Source organism: Argentina silus (assembly GCF_951799395.1).
Source record: "Argentina silus genome assembly, chromosome: 2".
Lineage (NCBI taxonomy): Eukaryota > Metazoa > Chordata > Actinopteri > Argentiniformes > Argentinidae > Argentina > Argentina silus.
In genome coordinates, this window is record NC_139656.1 from 33521804 (window position 1) to 33540809 (window position 19006).

The window sequence follows — 19006 nt, forward strand, 5'->3', positions numbered from 1 at the left end:
TCTTCCTTCATTGTTTCTTAGATTCTATAGAAATAAGAAAATAACATAATTCTGACTGTAGGAATTCTGTTAAATGTTTTGTGTATTCAAATCCCGTTCTCAGTCAGTTGCCTGGTTGTGACAGTTTGATATGTTATTGAATAGGATCAAAAGCATGTCGTGGAGATACAAGCTTTTTCAGGTGGAAAAGCATAGCTTATGAGATACCAGCCCTGCTAACTGTACCCTCCATGACACAAACCACAACTAGGTTTTTAAAAAGTCCCAAACATTTTATTTTCTTAGCGTCATATCACCTTAATATGTACTAAAATCATCAATTCTTTTACCATTATAATGTAGTCTTTTCAATATACAAGTATCAATAAGCATGATTAAAAGATCAACAATGGCTTTGTTATGTCTGTTAAAGAATTTCCCATATCCTATTATATTAAAATATTTCATATATAGTGTCTGTATTGACAGACAGAGGCTTAACAATAAAAAGTGAGTTCCCATACAAGGCAATTACAGAATTTAATCAGATTGGGATTCTCATAAATTAAACAAAAACAAACAAAACATTGACAGCTTCAGAGGTGTTTTGAATGTCGAGAGAGAGAGAGAGGGGGGGGGGGGGGGAGCATAGAGAGAGAGAGAAAGAAAGAGAAAGAGGGTGAGTGAGAGTCTTTGATGGACAGACCAGACCCAAGACAAAAAGATGAAACATTGTTTTCCATTGCTTAGTCAAGACATTCAAAGGCAGCAAATCATAAAGAGCTCAGTTCACCTCCATCTTCAATATATTTCTGCCTTTACAATAAGCCTAGAGAGATTTGTTCGACACACAATGATAATAACCCAGATAAAAAGCACACACATCTCTGTCCTTCCCCACTAAGACTAGAGAGTATTATTACTATAGTTGAGTTATAATGTATTCTTATGCTCAAGGTGACAACCAATAATAACAGTCCTTTGTGGGCAGACGATTCTCCTCCACAGGGCCTTTACCATGATACATATATTACTTTATTAGCAAAAAGACAACTGTGCTTCTTTGAACAAAAAAAAAAAAAAAGACTTCACACATCCACTGCCTGTACTGTTCTGAAACTGTACTGAAAGATACCCTCTCTTAGAAAGCACTGTTCTCCATGTGTATAAACACTGATTCACTCGATCATAGACATTACATAGATCATATGGGTTTTTCCTGGTTTCAACAAACTGTTCCAGCAGAAAAGTGCCAAATCAGCAGCAAAAATCAGTCCTCGTCTGTCTCCTGTAGTCCTTGTCGACAACATAATAAAGTTTGATTTGTTTTGAATGAACGTTTTTGCGCCGATTGGGGGGGTGGGGGGTGGGGGCGGGTCTTCAGGAATCCTCAGGGAAGGCATGAGAGACACACAGGGAAGTCGTGAGCCACACACACAGCTGAAGATGGTTGGTGTGAGAGGGGGAGGTGGACAGTACTGAACTGGTGCAGCCCTCCCACTGTCCACACACACACACACACACGCGCACGCACACACACGCACGCACACACACACACACGCACGATGCTCCCCCCTCCCATCAGTGTGTGGTCTCCTGACTCCTCAGACAGCCGGGCTAATTGGAGACTTGTTGTTGGACATGGAGTAAGAACTCATAGTAAGACAAGGCAGACTCTGTCCGGTCCTCGATCATGTTCTGCATAAAGCTGGCTTTCAACGGGCTCTCATCCCTGGGGGAGGAAAGATAGCATATCATCATCAAATGTGTTTCTGTTAACATACATGCTTTGTTTCTTACAAAATTCAACTCTGAGCCATTTCATACTGAAGGTTGGCCGATTTCCCTCCGTAAGCAGGTCACAAACCATCGGGTGATTCAGTCAACGAGTTCAAATAGATCTCAATGCTAGTCGGTGTATTGTGGGCATGTTTGACCAGGGTAAACATTGCCTCTGAAACCCTACGGCCTACATTCTCTGGCCGAGTGGAGCGTTGCCGTGCCTACCTGATGACATGCAGGGTGGGGTAGAAGGGTCTCTGTTCTCTCAGCCAGCCAATGAAAGCTCTGGTTCTCTGGGAGTCTGCAGTCTCCAACTCTGGAAGCATGGTCTGTTCCAAACACAACAGCAAACACAGTCCTGGTCAGTTATACAGGGCTTGTGTGTGTGTGTTTCTCTGAGAGTGTGAGTACAAGTTTCTGTGTGTGTGTGTGTGTGTGTGTGTGTAGAGGGCTCAGAGAGACAGTTTATGGAAGGTGGGGGTGTTCATGCCCGGACTCTTACCATGTTCTGAGGCAGAGCAGCATAGCTCGGGACCCCCAGCACCTGCGTGAGGAAGTTGGGGTTGCAGTTCCTTCCGACCCACAGATAAATCACCTGTCAGGAGAGAAGCAGCCCGAGTCAGTGGATTCACCTGGCACCCAGTTTCTCTCACTGGCCAGCACATGAATATCCACAATAGAGTACATCTATACCTTTTGTATGGTAAATAATACGTTTAAGTTATCAGAATCACTTGACATTTCATGTGTTTTCTGAAAGTCAAAATATGCAATGTCGGGACAATATTTGACTAAACGGAATCAGCCATCATCAGTCATTATCGTCCGACTCACAGAGCCAGCGTCCATGAGGAAGGCTCCCTCTCTGCTCAGCTTCTCCACGGAGAGCTGCAGTACCCTGGGCTGGGGGATGGTGCGTTCACTGATGTTCAGAGCCCCCTGTGGATGAAGGGATGGAGGATGGGCGGAGGAAGAAAGAGAGGAAAAAAACACAGGTTAACACCACAGAGGAAATACTCCTAAACAACAGATGGAAGCAGACATGCACATAATGATGTTTCACTGCTTAATAGAGGGGCCTTCCTGTACACAGGGCTACATACTGCATGTAAGGGACCTGCCATAGAAACACACTCAAGTCTTATTCATGTTGTTATGTAGCATTCTGATCATCTACAGCTCTGGTGTGTACAAAGGAGATGTGCTATACAAGTAAAGCCCCATTCTTAATATTCATATCATCATCATCTTCATCTACAGCTCTGGTGTGTACAAAGGAGATGTGCTGTACAAGTAAAGCCCCATTCTTAATATTCATATCATCATCATCATCATCTACAGCTCTGGTGTGTACAAAGGAGATGTGCTGTACAAGTAAAGCCCCATTCTTAATATTCATATCATCTTCATCTCCAGCTCTGGTGTGTGTGTGTGTGTGTGTGAGATGGCCCTCTCACCTCGTCGGAGAGGTCATCCATGCGGTACAGAGCAGGGTGGATCATCAGCATGACGTAGGCCAGCGGCTGGTGCTTGAGCTGACACATGGCAAACACGCGGTCGTCCAGCCTGGTGCTCATCCCCGTCCTGAAGGCTATCTGTGGAGGTCAGAGGGCATAAAAAACAACCAATCACAAACGCTCTGAGGAGAGACTTGGGCCAATGAGGGCAGGGGCCAGGAAGAGAGCTGCTGAATCCCAAACCACTAGACCCCAGCCATTCCTGTAGATCTGAAAGGGTTGGATAGGTTACAAGAAATAAAGTGATTATTTCTACAAAGCCTATCAGGGGGCATGATTGAGTTATTAGCATATTGCTAATGCCCATCAAATCCTCTAAGATCTCTACAAGTGCAAAGGGGGTAGGGACCAGGGCTCAGTTTGGGACATGGGCGAGGGACCAGGGCTCAGTTTGGAACATGGGTGAGTACCTGTTTGAGCAGGGCTAGGATGTAAAGGCAGAGAGTGCTAAGGAGGTAGGTTCTAGGGGTTAGTTTTGGACTAGGACTAGTATGTAGTGTAAGGGGTAGGGTCTAGGGGGCAGTTTGGGACTAGTATGTACTGTAAGGGGTAGGGTCTAGTGTTCATGTTGGGACAAGGGCTAGTGTGTACTGTAAGGGGTAGGGTTTAGGGGTTAGTTTGGGACTAGGACTAGCATGTACTGTAGGGGGTAGGGACTAGGGGTTAGTCTGGGTGTAGTGTAGGGGGTAGGGACTAGGAGTTAGTCTGGGACTAGGGGTTAGTCTGGGTCTAGAGGTCAGGTTGGGACTAGGACTAGTCTGTAGTGTAGAGGGTAGGGACTAGGAGCTAGTCTGGGACTAGGGGCTAGTCTGGGTGTAGTGTGTAGAGACTAGGACTAGGGGTTAGTCTGGGTGTAGTGTAGGGGGTAGGGACTAGGGGCTAGTCTGGGTGTAGTGTGTAGAGACTAGGACTAGGGGTTAGTCTGGGTGTAGTGTAGGGGGTAGGGACTAGGGGCTAGTCTGGGTGTAGTGTGTAGAGACTAGGACTAGGGGTTAGTCTGGGTGTAGTGTAGGGGGTAGGGACTAGGGGCTAGTCTGGGTGTAGTGTGTAGGGACTAGTCTGGGTGTAGGGGTAGGGACTAGGGGTTAGTCTGAGTGTAGTGTAGGGGGTAGGGACTAGGGGTTAGTCTGGGACTAGGGGTTAGTCTGGGACTATGGGCTAGTCTGGGTGTAGTGTGTACCTGTTTGAGCAGAGCCAGGATGTAGAGAGGGAAGAGGCGGAGGCAGGCGGGGGCCAGGAGGCCGGGCTGCTGGATGGTCAGGACAGACGTGCGGTACGACGTCAGGGAGTCGATGGCCGCGTTGGTCATCGCATCGCGGGCGTCACTTAGACTGGCCGTCACAGAGCGATCCACGGCTGGAGGGAGAGAGGGGAGAGGACACACACACACACACACACACACACACACACACACACACTTACAATGCATTCCATATTCTCATCGACTGTAATTTTCCCTCTCAAGACTCAAGGCAGAGTCTCTCGTTTTCCTGTAATGAAGTTCTACAGTGGCCTTTGTTATAAAGAACATTTATTATGAAGTAATTAGTTTAATTCCTTTCTGGTTAGTTTAGTATAAATAGCTCCTCATACGAGCAGGCCTGTGTAAACCTAATAAACGCCGTCATAAGTATCAATATCACACAATTAGTCACTCTGTCTTTCTGCAAGGTCACGGTTACCAGGCAACCAGAGCTGCCATCATCACTCACGACCATCTGTCAACGCAAATTAGGCAGCGTTGGCTGTGTGTGTGTGTGATGTGTGTGTGTGTGTAGTTGACAAGCCTGTTCTGAATATGAGAAACGCACAATGAAAGAAAGATCTGACGATATAAAGATTCTCTCCTACCGTATGACGGCAATAATCCTACAGGCCTCTATAACACCAAGTATAACACCTGGGTCTTAAACTGTGTATATATGCCAAATAGGAACCAATTGTCCCAAAAGTGCGAACCTTTCACATATTCAACATTTGTATTTGACTTGGGGCCCCAATTTGCTGGAGCAAGTAGTGCTGACGGGGCAGAGGCAAAACAACAACTCAACATTTTTACTCCACCGTGTCTTCAACAATGTTTCTGAGAAAACACTGCTTAGTAAACAGTCTGAAAATGCATTTGTACAGTACCGGTCAAAGGTTGGGACACACCTTGCCAAGAGTGTGCAAAGCTGTCATCAAAGCAAAAGTGGCTACTTTGAAGAATCTAAAATATAAACCATATTCTGGTTTGTTTAACACTTTTTTGTTCACTACATAATTCCATATGTGTTCCTTCATAGTTTTGATGTCTTCAATATTAATCTACAATGTAGAAAATAATACAAAATAAAGAAAAACCATTGAATGAGAAGGTGTGTCCAAACTTTTGACTGTTACTGTACATCACCTTCACCGACAACCATCTACCTGTAAGTACATCACCTTCACCTGACAACCATCTACCTGTAAGTACATCACCTTCAACTGACACACATGCTAATTGTAGCGCTAGGTCTGCTAAGACCATGCTATATGGAACGTACCCATGCTAGCCAGCAGCCCAGTGATGGCCTGGACATCAGCCCCAGCGAAGATGTCTGACAGCGAGTTGACAACAGGCAAGCACATGGTGTGGACGCGGATCCTCCTCTCTCCTGGGGAACGGCAGGGCGACAGTTACACATCACATCTGGAGGCCTCAAGGTACAACCCAAGCAGTAGAATATGCAGGCGCGCACACACGCAAACACACACACACGCACACAAACACATTGTACCTTGTGTCATGTTTACAAACACACACCCACCCACCCACACACAGTGTATCTTGTGTCATGTTTACAAATGTGCACAAACAGTGCACCTTGTGTTATGTTTACACACGTTTACTCACACACACACACAGTAGTACTCTACCTTTGCTGGACGTGTAGAGCAGGGCTGCCTGGAAGGAGACAGACTGCATGTCGACCAGGTTCTCCTCGATTGACATCTGCACGGCGAAGCCTGCGTCCGGGTTGACGTTGGGCAGAGACAGCAGGTCCGTGGAGCGGACGAAGAAGTTCCCATGGAACGTGTGGATGGACATACCTGGGAGGACGAGGGGTCAGACCGCAACGGTTAGACACAGTTCACCCTACCGGCCGTTCTCCTACCGCAGCAAACTAACTGCTGTTTCCCAGGCACTGCCCACCTACGCCTCATGTACCACCTGGGTTCACACACAGCCTCTCTCAGCACTGACTCGTCTAGAAGCATTGGGAGATTCCACAACGGCGTTCTGCTGGTCAGAGTGGCGCCAATGAGCTTCAAATCGTTCCATACTGCTTCCTGGTTGAACTTCCTGACTTGCCCAATATTTATGTTTTCATTGGATCAACAACCGGTTGCCAGGCAACATGCTCCTCCAACATGGCCGACGGAAAGCTGCGCCACTCCCCCTTACAGAACCACTCTGCCATCTGGCTGACCCATGACCTATGCCTGTGACATCTGACCTTTGGTGCAACGTATCCTCATGACGGCCTCGAAGCCGATCTTGCGGGTGATGTATCTCTTCAGATCCTTCTGGAAACGCTCCACCTGGGCAGGGTTGTGCTGCTGGTGGTAGGAGGGGTAGTAGTACACACTGCCCGCTGAATACCTGGATATGCAGCCTGGAAGAGGGGGTGGGGGGGGAGAAGATGGGGAGAAGATGGGGAGGAAGGAGAGACGAGAAGAAGAGGGAATATTACATTACACATCAATTTAGTTTCTTCACCAGATTTGAGGTAAAGTGAGGTGACCTCATGATTAATCACACACGCACAGCGTGATTATGGAATAACATTAGTGACGCTGCTTTACTCTACTACATTACCCACAACTCTGCATGATGTCCATACACTTACGACATCCATATTACTCAGTGTTAGTATTTTCAATAAGTAGGGGTTATTATTTTCATAAATACATTCACCCCTGCTAAACACTGGTATGGCCCTGAGGGCATCGGCACTCACCCAGAGAGGCCAGGTCACAGTACTGAGAACTCAGCAAGAACAGGTCCACGGCCACCTGCTGCCCTGAGCAGTCCAGAGCCAGCTTCTTATAGAAGTCTGTGGCAGGAGACAGGTGCTGGATGTCCTGGAGAAGCAACACAGAACAAGACCACGGCGTTAGAACGAATACCACAGCACAGCTCAGCTCAGGGGAACTGCTATGTGAGGCATTAAGTCATTTGATAGAGTTGGTCCCTCATGGCTGAAACGACAGCAAGACCCACATCCTTCCATGTTAAGTATGGCTTTTAACTCACTCGGCATTGGTATTGTTTGTAGCGTATGTCTTTGTTGTTTGTGCTCAATTTTAAGATCTTTCAAATTGAATTGAACCCTGCCGCAGGAGACCCTCCCTCCCTCCCTCCCTCCCTCCATCTATCGATCGATCCATCACTCCTTCCCTCCATCCATCACTCCCTCCATCCATCACTCCTTCCCTCCATCACTGACTCCCTCCATCCATCGATCCATCACTCCCTCCCTTCCCTCCATCCCTACCTTAGCTGAAGCCCTCTGGTTGGGGTCTTCTCTGGACTTGAGGGCCCCTACGCCCAGGCTGGGTAGCTGGGTCTGGAAGACGGACACGCGGCCCCCCGTGGGAGACAGCAGCTTGAAGGCTGCCTGCAGGGAGGGCCCCAGGGCTGACTGGGTCTCCATGGTCTTACTGAACATCTGGGGCAAGCTCTTCAACAGATCCTGTACCAACTGTGGAAAATAACGTCAAAAAGACCTTCAATAAGTTTGTTATGAAAAGCAGAGAAAGAGAGGCGTTAGGAAAATGTGACACAATGCGAAAACATTCTTTTGATGTATTGTCACAATGATGGGAGTCGCTTTGACAGATGACTAAAAATATTTTCATTTGAATGGGAGAAAATGAAAATATGTAATTGTTTTAGCATATGGAGATTGAACTCTGTCAGATACATCCTGACAGCCCTGAGAGTGGTCATTGTCTGCTTCAACAGAATCCACAAGACAGATTGAGCTAAAAACAGAGAAGTTCCTTACCTCCTTGCATTCATTGAGGTTCACTAAAAGGCTGTCTGGTGTTGGTAAAAATATATCTGGAAGAAAGAAAAAACAGACAGTTGAGTTTAAATGTCACGAAAGAAAGAATTCAGCATTTCAATGGACTGGTTGTGTGTTCCAATATCCAGACTAGTACACCACTTAGAACGAGGGAATGAATAAGGCCATGGATTCATAATTGTATGCTAGTGACCATATTGGAATTTGGCCAATTATTCTAAAAGAATGAGGTCATCTGGAGTCCCCTCTCCAACCACCAGGCCACTGAAGCCCTGGTACCCCCCCCCCCCTCTCCGACCACTGAAGCCCTGGTACCCCCCCACCCCCCTCCCCCTCCCCCAGCTCCCTCTCCAACCACCAGGCCACTGAAGCCCTGGTACCCCCCCCCCCCTCCCTCTCCAACCACCAGGCCACTGAAGCCCTCGTACCCCCCCCCCCCCAATCCCCCTCCCCCAGCTCCCACTCCAACCACCAGGCCACTGAAGCCCTCATACCCTCATACCCACCCACCCACCCACCCACCCCCTCCCCCCCCCCCCTCCCCCAGCTCCCTCTCCAACCACCAGGCCACTGAAGCCCTGGTACTCCCCCCAGCTCCCTCTCCAACCACCAGGCCAGCTGAAGCCCTGGTACCCCTCCCCCCCCCCCCCCCCCCCGCTTCCCCCCAGCTCCCACTCTTACCACCAGGCCAGCTGAAGCCCTGGTACCCCCCTAACTCTCTGTCTCACCTTCAATGTCAGACACAATGAGCATCTGTGGTTGGGACAGGCCCTCCTGGAGGTTGTAGAAGTGGATGGTGCTGTCAAACGTGATGAAGCCGATCTTCGTCCTCGAGTCTCCAGGTAGCCTGGAACAGTCACACACACGCACACACACACACACACACACACAATAAGTTGACAGTCACAGGAAAACAACCCATTTTCTGTTGTGTAACCCATCACATTGGGTAAGAGCGTCTCTTCCGTTATACTATGAGGCAACCGGTCACGTTAAATTGACACACATAAGTATTGATGTTTAAGGTAAAAAGATGTACATACGCGTTGATGTTCTCCAGCAGCGACTGACAGACAACATCTAAATATCCCGTCTCCACAGCATTGTGGGATACGTCCAGTACGAAGAGATAAACAGCAGGCTGCGGGGGTCTCAGCTGAGGATGACAGATTCCACAGGGTCAAACACGGACCCTAATCACATGACCAAGCCGAGCCAAGCCGTACCGGCCTGCTTACACATTCAGCACAGTTGCAGTAACAGAAAAAAAGAACACTGAGAAGAAACCATCCAAGCCACCACAGTTCAGGTCAGCCATGTAGAGACTCTTGACAGGCTGTCAATACACACACACACACACACACAAAACATGCCCTGAAGAGACTCTACAGGCTGACAGTAGAGGTAGGCACGCGCACACACACACACACACACACACCATTACAACTTCAGTAAATCTTGATGGAATCATTTTATGGGTTAGCATAAAGCCTGTAGCATATAGCGTGTTTCATCTGCATTGTATTAGATGGTTAGGAGAGGGAAGACAAACGGTAGCCATGAGGCTAACCATCCAGAAGGACTCTGAGGCTAACCATCCAGACGTCAGACAGAAGGACTCTGATGAGTGATGGTGAATCTCACCATGTACTCTGAGGGAGCGATGAACTCGATGGTGGCGTTCTGGACCTCCGGTCGTTTGTGAGGCTCTCCGTATGATCTGCTGACTGGGTTGTACATGAACTCCTCCGGCACTGCTCCAATAAAACACACACACACAGGCACACACACACACACAGGCACAGGCACAGAGACACACACACACACAGAGACACACACACACGACACAGAGACACAGAGACACACACACACGGGCACAGAGACACACACAGTTATTAGCCCCGTCAGAGAAGCACTGGGCTAGACTTCAATCACTGCAATAATTAGGTCATCATCATCATCATCCTCCTCTTCCTCACCATCGTTGACCCGGTAGCACAGGTTACACTTCCACCGCCTCTGGTCCAGGAAGGTGACGAAGGGGTTAATGTACGTCCTGCAGGAACGACACCTGACAATGGTGCTGGAGGTCACCACTGGCAGTTGCTGCGCACGACACACACACACACACACAGCATGAATGCCAAATTCCAAACTGTTCATACACTGCAAATGACATCAAATGAAGAGGCATCTGTTCTGTGTGCAAGCCTTCTTCCAAAAAAAAAGTGTGTTACTTTTACCGAGAGATCTTTGAAGGGGTGCAGTAGCAAGCCGAGGGGCAGCTTGGCTTTGTTCAACAGAGACTGGGTCTGGGGGATGCTGGTCAGAGTGCTGCGGAAGACCCTGTGATGGAGGAGGAGAGAGGAGGAGGAGGAGGAGGAGAAAACACACAAAGCAGGTCAATATCAGGGGACTGCTGCTGAGAACACTGGCTAAATGAAGCCTAGAGACGGTCCTGAGAGCATCAGCTGGAAGAACAACAAAGGCCAGAGGACAGACACAGTCCAGGGGGAGGCTGGGGGAGGTAGAAGTCGGAGGACGGGCTCGTTGTAATGCATGGAGTGGAATGAGGAATGGTATCATTACAATGAGCCCGTCCTCCGATTTCTACCTCCACCAGCCTTCCCCTGATGCATTCATCATTATGACAATGTGAATGACTTTGAGTGGACGTGTGTGTGTGTGTGTGTGTGTGATGTAGCTTGGAGTTTGGCCTTTGGGGACGATTCAATTGGTTCCATTGTACCAGGGAAACAAAACCAAAAAAGTGCAGCTCGAGCATTTGACAAATGTCCTGTATTAGACCCAGCCCAGGGTCTCTACTCAGGCCCAGATCCACTCACTCTGGGTTGCAGTTGATCTTCTGCAGGTCCTGGGAGAGGCAGGGGGTCGGGGGGATGATGGGGCCTGGGGGGAGGAGGTTCCTCTCCTGCAGCAGGTTGACCACCCTCAGGGCCTCGGGGGTGTGGGACTGCAGACTCAACCCTGCCAGGGAGGAGCTCAGCTGGGCAGGGCCTGGGGGCTGAGGGGGTAATCAGAAGGTGATTAGTCACTTCTCCACCTTAAATCTCCACAATATCTGGTTCTCCTCTGTTAGCTAGATGCTAATTGTTTCAAAGGCTAGCTTGAAACCCCCCAGGCATCGACTCAGGTGTTCAGTAGGTTGAGTCTATTCTACTCAGGTGTTCAGTAGGTTGAGTCTATTCTACTCGTTGCAATGGTGCGTTACAGAGCGTGTAAATGTGTAACGACACATCTGGCTTTGTGTGTGAGTGTGTGTGTGTTTGTGCGCATGTACATTTGTGTATTGCTGGTAGGACTGAGGTGCTTGGTGTACGTGTATCCGAGTGTGTACGTGTGTGTACATGTGTGTGTGTTCTCCTACCTGCTGGTAGGGCTGAGGTGCTTGGCTGTAAGGCTGCGTGGGGCCGGCCTGCATGCCCATAGGGGGGTGGTGCATGGGGGAGGCGTTGGGGGGACCCGAGTTGGTTTGGTACCCCGGGGGTAGAGAGGGGTAAGACTGGCCCATGTGTCTACCAGGGGGGCCTGGCTGGGGTGGGAGGGGGCCAGCTGGAGGGAACGAAAACTCAGGTCAGTTATGAACAGAGCTGCAATCAAATGAGTGATGAATATCATTATAGTAGATATAATAAGTAGAATAGCATAATAACTGGTCTCCAGTTAACTCCAGAGCCCAGTGTTTCAAAACGTTTAATCTAGATCAGAATGATCCGGATACTTCTTTGCTATCCGGGATCAGATCTGTCAGTCAGATTCTGAGTTGGAAATCAGCCAGCTCGATCTGATCCTGGATAGCAAAAAACTAATCCGGATCATCGCGATCCAGATTAAAAGTTTTGACGTACTGGGCCTGGGCAAAGAACACACAAGGTGCAGAGAGCTTACCCATTTGAGCGCCTGTCTCCAAGTGATCAAAGTTGTTGGGGACGTGGCCCAGGCCAGACGTGGGAGTGTGTCTAGCTCCTGTTGAGGTGAAAGCATTTCACATTTGGTCAGAATTAGATGCAACATTTCTGCAAAAAACGCTGGTAAATTGCACTACATCTGTGACGGTCTTTATATATACACACACCAAACATTCACGGCTAACAATGGAGGGCAAACAATGATTTGAGGGAAGTGAATATCCATGGTAACTGACGGGATGGATACGAGGGTAACACCCATCTACCACAGCAAGGGAGTGGAGGTCACAGTAAGGTACGGGTAGCGAAACAAGTGGGAAATGTAGTTCTACTATTCAACAACTTCGACTCATCTGAAAGACCTGTTGCTAGTCCTCTGGGTCTGGTACCATGAGGAAGGGACATGGGACACAGTTGTGAATCTACGAGACACACAATGGAATCAGTGGGAGCAGAAATCGGAGGACGGGCTCACTGCAACGCATGGAATGGAATGAGGAATTCAGGAATTCAGGAATCATCCTCATTCGATGCATTGCAATTAACCTGTCCTCCGAATCCGGCCTCCACCAGCCTCCCCTGGACGGAACGAGTAACGAGAGCGAGGACGTGATCAAACTAGTACAGACAGACAGAGAGGACAACAGGCACCACCACGACACTGACAGTAGTGACTTCACATGAACCACACCTGGACACTCTATATCCCCACTCTCCTGGCTGTTGTGCTCTGTGGGGGCCAGAGTGCTGTTAGCAACAGCCACACCCCCACCCTGAGCTGGCATGGGGGGGGGGAGAGAGAGGGTAATGAGACTGGGGCACAGCGGGCCTAGCTCTGGGAGCAGACAGGACACAAGAGAGCTCGTTCACAGAGAACATATTGTGGCTGAATAGAAAACTTGGGCCCCCATGTAGAAAACAATAAAACACACACACGCACAAACACCCACCCGCACCCACACCCTTTCTGTCTAGGGGATTGAAAGAGAGTCCTGCAAGGCTGGCAGGTGGAGGAAGGGACTCTCGCACACTGCCTCACTCATTTCTTTCTCTTTTTTTCCTTTTTAAAACATACTAAACAATCATCAATAAAGATGCGGGGTACAAGCCTGCGCTTCAGGAACAACAGCAAACAGGAAGGCATCAGAGCTGCGGCTCGAGGAAAGTCAAACCAACAGAACATCAACAGACCGCAAAGACGTCCTTGACTTACCATCGGCCATGTGGGCGAGGGGAGGGGTGGCATTGCCCATGGGGGGTGGGGTGGGTCTCATCGCCGGTGGGGGACCTGTAGGTGGGGGGCCGTAGGCTGCTCTGCCTGGCTGGTATGCATGAGGGGGGGCCATGGGGTTCATCGGGGGAGGGCCTGTTCCAACACAAGAGCAACATGACATCACACAACAATCACCATCATCACTTCCCCCTCCAGCTCCTCCTCTCGCGACACCTCACACAACTGACTCAACGTAAATGTGACCATACTGACATGCAAATATGAACGCGTCTATGGCTCTTGGACAATGAACCCAATATATATTCTCACTGGGGACTTTGCCTTATTTGCCCTGTGGCACACAGGAGGATCGAGGCACCGCTGAGGGCCGGCGACATTATAAGGGTGACGACAGCTGATGCTCCTAACACACAGCTAGCTAATGTCAAAGAGCTGGGGAAGGAGGGGGGAGGGAGGGACACACACACACCTATTATTAACAGTTCAAACCAAATCCCTATCTGAAGCACCCATGATCAGCCATTCAGGACTGAGTGTTCAATCAATCAGGTAACAAATATTTGAAATTGAAAACTGTCGAGTGAACTAATCACACTGGAGTGACTGATCTGGCAGCCATCTTCTTTAGTTTCTCTTAATCACATTTGTTGTGGTATGGCTTCAAATGTCAGCCCACACACACACGCCGGTGGTGGTGGTGGTGGTGGTGGGAGCTAAACACCGTCAGTGGCATTGCTCTCCTCTCTGTATTTCGATGGAGGTGAATATGGTGAAGTTACTGAAACACTCATTTGGCCTCTCTACAACTATTGGAGTAGTCTTTGCCAGAGAGGGAGTTATGTGAAGCCAATCTGACATATGTGTGTGTGTGTGTGTGTGTGTGTGTGTGTGTGTGTGTGTGAGAGAGAGAGCTGGGGTCAACGTCCACCTCCAACATCAGCCGGCTGTTGAATCACTGTGAGCTCATAGTGACCCAGCATTTCACTGCTAGTCCCAGGCGTTGAGGACACTGCTCCAGCCTGGTGCTACTGGTGTACTACTGGTGCAGATTATCACACGTTTGGTCAAATCAACAATACTCCGTCAAAACACAAAACAAAACAAAACACAATCTAGGTGTTGTGTGTTATGACTGAGTATGGTTGATAGTAAAAATTCTTAGCAGTAGAAAATCAATAGGACTCATAAAGCCGGTATAGTTGGTGTAAACAGAAATGTGTTATGTGCAGTTCACATTAACTAGACAGTGTGTATGAGTTGACCTGTATATGGCATACAGATCAGGGGAGGCTGGTGGAGGCAGAAATCGGAGGACGGGCTCACTGTAATGCATGGAACGGAATGAGGAATGGTATCAAATGCACGCGCACGACACAGGAAGCCTTGGGGCTGCTCCACACGGTGCTGTGCTTTACCTGGCTGGCTGTATCCGTGGAGGGAGGTGGGGGGCAGGGGGGGCGTGGCGTTCTGAAAGACAGGGAGCGGCGCTGCGTTGTACACCGTAGAAGGCTGTGGCGGTCCCGGAGAGGGCGACGAGGTCACGTGGTTACCCACAGGGCCTTGGGGCGGCATGGTCATCGGAGGGGGCGCTGCTCCCATTGGTGGAGCAGCTCCATACTGCCAGGCCGGTGCTGGGGGATGCTGGGGGTTGGCGTAGTAGTTGTTGCTGGACACAGGGGGGGGAGGAGGGGTGGCTTGGGCAGGGGGGGGCATCCTGGGACCAGGGCTGCGGCTGGGGCTGGCTGACTGAGGTGGGGTCATGGACTGGGGGGGTCCCATCAGAGGCCTGGTCAACATGGGCTGGCCTGGGGGGAGAGGCTGATAGGAGCTGACGGGAGGGACGGCCTGGTAGGGCCCAGAGTTATAGAGTCCAGGGCCCGGGGGCAGAGGGCCCTTGGCCTGCATGAGGTTGTACGGAGGCTGATGGCTCATGGTGTATCCCGGTGCTGGAGGCTGCAGCGCTACTGGATTCTGTGATGGACCTGGAAGACAGGATGAGAATAACAATACAGGGTTATATTATATCTAGGTCAGAGTTACAATATATACATCGGTAAGCAGGTTTATCAACGTTGCACAACTCTTGTGACGTGTGTGTGCTGTGCAATGCACTCGTGAGCCTCCCACAACAAAGGGAAACAACGTCATTGTGAAACCGCACTTTTCCTTACTACTTCTGTTTGCAGCTGTGACGGGGCATGCCTTGATTCTGTTAACCGTGAGAGAGCAGCAACAGCAGTAGTAGCAGTAGTAGTACCACCAACAGAACAGCAACACCGACGGAATTAAGGATAAACAAAGCTAATGAGCGGTGGACTGACACGTAGCCATCAGATTACCACACTGTGCAGGATATAATCCCCTCACCTGGTCTTAAAGCACAGTCCTTCACTTACTGTCAGTAGTGTGCGTGGAGAGGGGCTGGGAGAGCCAGCTAGCCAGACACAAGGCCTCTCTCAACACATGCAGATCACAGAGAGAGAGAAGGAGAGAGAGAGAGCTTTTCCTATGCAGTCACCAGAAAAACGTTCCGGCGGGCGGTCTTCAGACTCATTCTGATATGGCCCGGTGGTGCGTTTCAGGCTAGGATAAGCAGGTGGAGTGGTGGGATTAGAAAACGACTCTTCGCAATTCGCGAAGATGAACACGCATAATCCCTGTGCTTCCGGGGCAGCAGGGAAATCTCCGGAATTAAGCTCCCACTCGGCCACGACGACGGTCACATTATGAGCTCCCCTCCAATCAGAATGGGCCTGGCCTGGGCCGAGTAAAACTGCTCAGCCAATTAGGCTACACAGAGCAGGCCGAGGAATAAGCACACTTGACTCAAGACAAGAGCAGCACTTAGCCTTACACATGTAAATCTCTCTCTCTCTACACACACACACACACACACACACACACACACACACACACACACACACACACACACACACACACAGGAGGGGAAGACATAAGTCTCTATTGTCACTGTGAAGGAGAGAAACAGATGGGTCAAACAACCTTTTCAACAACTTGAGTGGCATTCGTTGGTGGCAGTATAGTCTGTGAACTGATGGAATGCGTTGCCTACTCAGTTCAGAAGACGGATTCTTGAAGCAACTCAGTTTGATCAGAGTTCAAAGACCAATGCAATGGTGGAGGCTCTTAATTGCCTCCCACTCAGAGATAAGAAAAAGATCAAGGCGAGATGAACCCTGGTGAGCTTCATCATAAGTCATCAATCGCCAAGACCATGAAGACCCTCCTGTGGTGCGCCAGCTCTCAGGTTACTACCCCTCCTTGTGGGACCAAAGAGAATACCACTGATTACAATAACAAACACTGGTCAAGTTGGACAGCCAACGATTTAATGAGGTTGGATTGCTACCTTTCCCTTTAGACAGAGATTGGATATGCTGTATCTCTTTACGTTAGAGGCTAGATATCAACCTGATCCATGCCAAAAACCTAACCAGAAAACAAATATAACCCCAGTTATTGTACTCTGTAAGAAGCTCGTATGAGAAAGCATCTTTGAACACATCAAGCCGCTCAGAGAGAGAAGCCCCACTAAAATCTGTTGATACTGAAGCTGTGGGGGAAAAGGTTCTGACAACTGGACTCGTCCCAAATGTGCCACATGTACACTGACACGGAGCTAGGACGCAGAGAGGCGCCACCATACATGATTTGCTTCTGCAAATTCACGTTGCACAGTAATATAAGTGTCAGAATTGTATGTGATAACTTGGCCAGGTTGTAATCGGGAAATAGAAAAGCAACTTGAGGACTGAAAAATCACGCGACAACAAGCAGTAGAACCTAAACGACCGGAGGTAAAGAGGGTGACTGGATCACTGCGCCCCTCAATGACACCAGTAGTAGGGTGACAGTTTAATAGTGGGCAGGTTTTTAATCCTATTAGCCACTAAACTAACACAAGAGACACCAGCCTATATGATCGTTTGAGCCAATTACTTAAGTTAGATAATTACTAAAATCCACCCCCCCCCCTCAAGATTTAGCTGCCAAACTCGATCTAACCAGCTTCTGGTGGTGGTGTTAAAAACGATTGATTTGTAGAAATTACCACATTTATTTCATTGGATTATGCACATTAAAAGAAAATCCTTTCGCCAAAAAATCTGCTTGCCCTACAAGAACTGGGTGAAAATACAATGAGCAGGATTGTTGATAGTCCGCTAATGGCTAACTAGCTATCATCAGGTTAGCCCAGGCATTAGCAATCATTCAAGTTAGCAAGGCACGGGAGTCGATTAATCCCTGTAACGAAACCGTTTCACAAAACGCTCCGTGTTCAACATAGATGGTATACGAGGTTTGTAACGGGCACCTATATGAGACGCGTGCTGATCAAAAGCCCACGCAAAATAACAAATGCTGCTTAACTGACGTGAAACGTTCGCTCAATGTGTCCAATAACGATCTATGCAGCTGAACCGTTCCATTCCAATCCAGCAATTAGACTGACCCAAGGTACGTAGCCTAGCTTGTTAGCTTGCTAAGCCAGAAACCTAGCCACCCAGACAGGAACACTAGGTTAACCTACACAGTGGCTTTGTGTGACAGGTACGTCGCTAAGTGTGTAAATTAGATAGCTAACCGAGACAACATTGGGCAATACTCACCATTCGCGTACGCCTGTCCTGCCCCATTCTGGGAGTTGAACCCCGTACTTGACATCTTGAAATAGACACCGTGATCAAATTTAGAGATGCTTGCTTGGCGAATAGCGAGCTAGCCGCGTCTTACTCTGCTAGCTGGCCAGCTGTTTAGCCAGCAAATGTGGAACTGTTTGGTTAAAGAAGCGGCTTTGCCACCGACTCTAAGGTCTGTAAACGTGAATAAGCCGACTTGTGAGCGATCACAGGAGCATGATCGGGCCGTTCCCGTCCGTCTGCGGGAGGAGAGGAGGCCTGGCGAGATCACCGTGTGAGACACTTCTCTTCTCAGACAGGAAGCTGGGATCACCCAGCAGGACCGACGCAAACCTCCTCAAGCATGCGCAGTTGGTACACGTGGCATTTCCTGTTAAAGTGTGTGTCCAGTGGATATCCCGTGTACTGGAAACAGGGGGAAAGTTGAACAATGTTATCCTCTGTTTTTGTCCTTTGAGATCGAATTAAAATGACACAGGATCAGTTTACTGCATTGTGACAAGCTTACACGATTAATAGACGTTTCATCACTAATCAGACTAATGGTTAGCAGTGTATAAGGTGAATGAATAATGTGCCTATGAGTTGATATCTCTTGGAGAGCTAAGGGGAACTCTCTCTCAAGTTGCTCTTTTTAAAATAGTTTCAGATCAGATATAACCTGACACGTTGTGGAGTTGATGCAATGTTCTCTGATGAATAAACTTAAATGTTGAGTTATTACAGCAAATGTTGTTGTTTTTTGTAACACCTTGATGTCAAGAAATGTCTAAATTCATTCGTCTTTTTGTATCCCCACCGGAAAGATGATTGTGAAACATAAACGGAAGCGGCCGGGCTGACGGGG

The 19006-nt window shown here is 48.8% G+C and overlaps 1 protein-coding gene across 2 annotated transcripts; it reads right to left on the bottom strand.

Moving 5' to 3' along the window:
- Positions 1-500: 500 nt before the first annotated feature.
- sec24a (SEC24 homolog A, COPII coat complex component) lies at positions 501-18426 on the bottom strand. Of its 2 annotated transcripts, none has more exons than XM_083693044.1 (23): positions 18130-18426; positions 14914-15480; positions 13478-13630; positions 12245-12322; positions 11724-11908; positions 11182-11360; positions 10579-10681; positions 10315-10441; positions 9980-10089; positions 9379-9491; positions 9064-9182; positions 8315-8370; positions 7802-8008; positions 7265-7388; positions 6761-6919; positions 6180-6353; positions 5807-5917; positions 4459-4634; positions 3219-3356; positions 2596-2700; positions 2264-2356; positions 1987-2090; positions 501-1711 (listed from the first exon to the last, which is right to left on the bottom strand). In XM_083693044.1, the coding sequence occupies exons 1-23, from the start codon at positions 18182-18184 to the stop codon at positions 1597-1599; spliced, it is 3351 nt and encodes a 1116-aa protein (XP_083549170.1). In that variant the 5' UTR covers positions 18185-18426; the 3' UTR covers positions 501-1596. The 2 variants fall into 2 exon arrangements, with proteins under 2 accessions (XP_083549170.1, XP_083549169.1); XM_083693043.1 differs by having other exon boundaries at positions 10573-10681.
- Between the last annotated feature and the right edge of the window lie 580 nt (positions 18427-19006).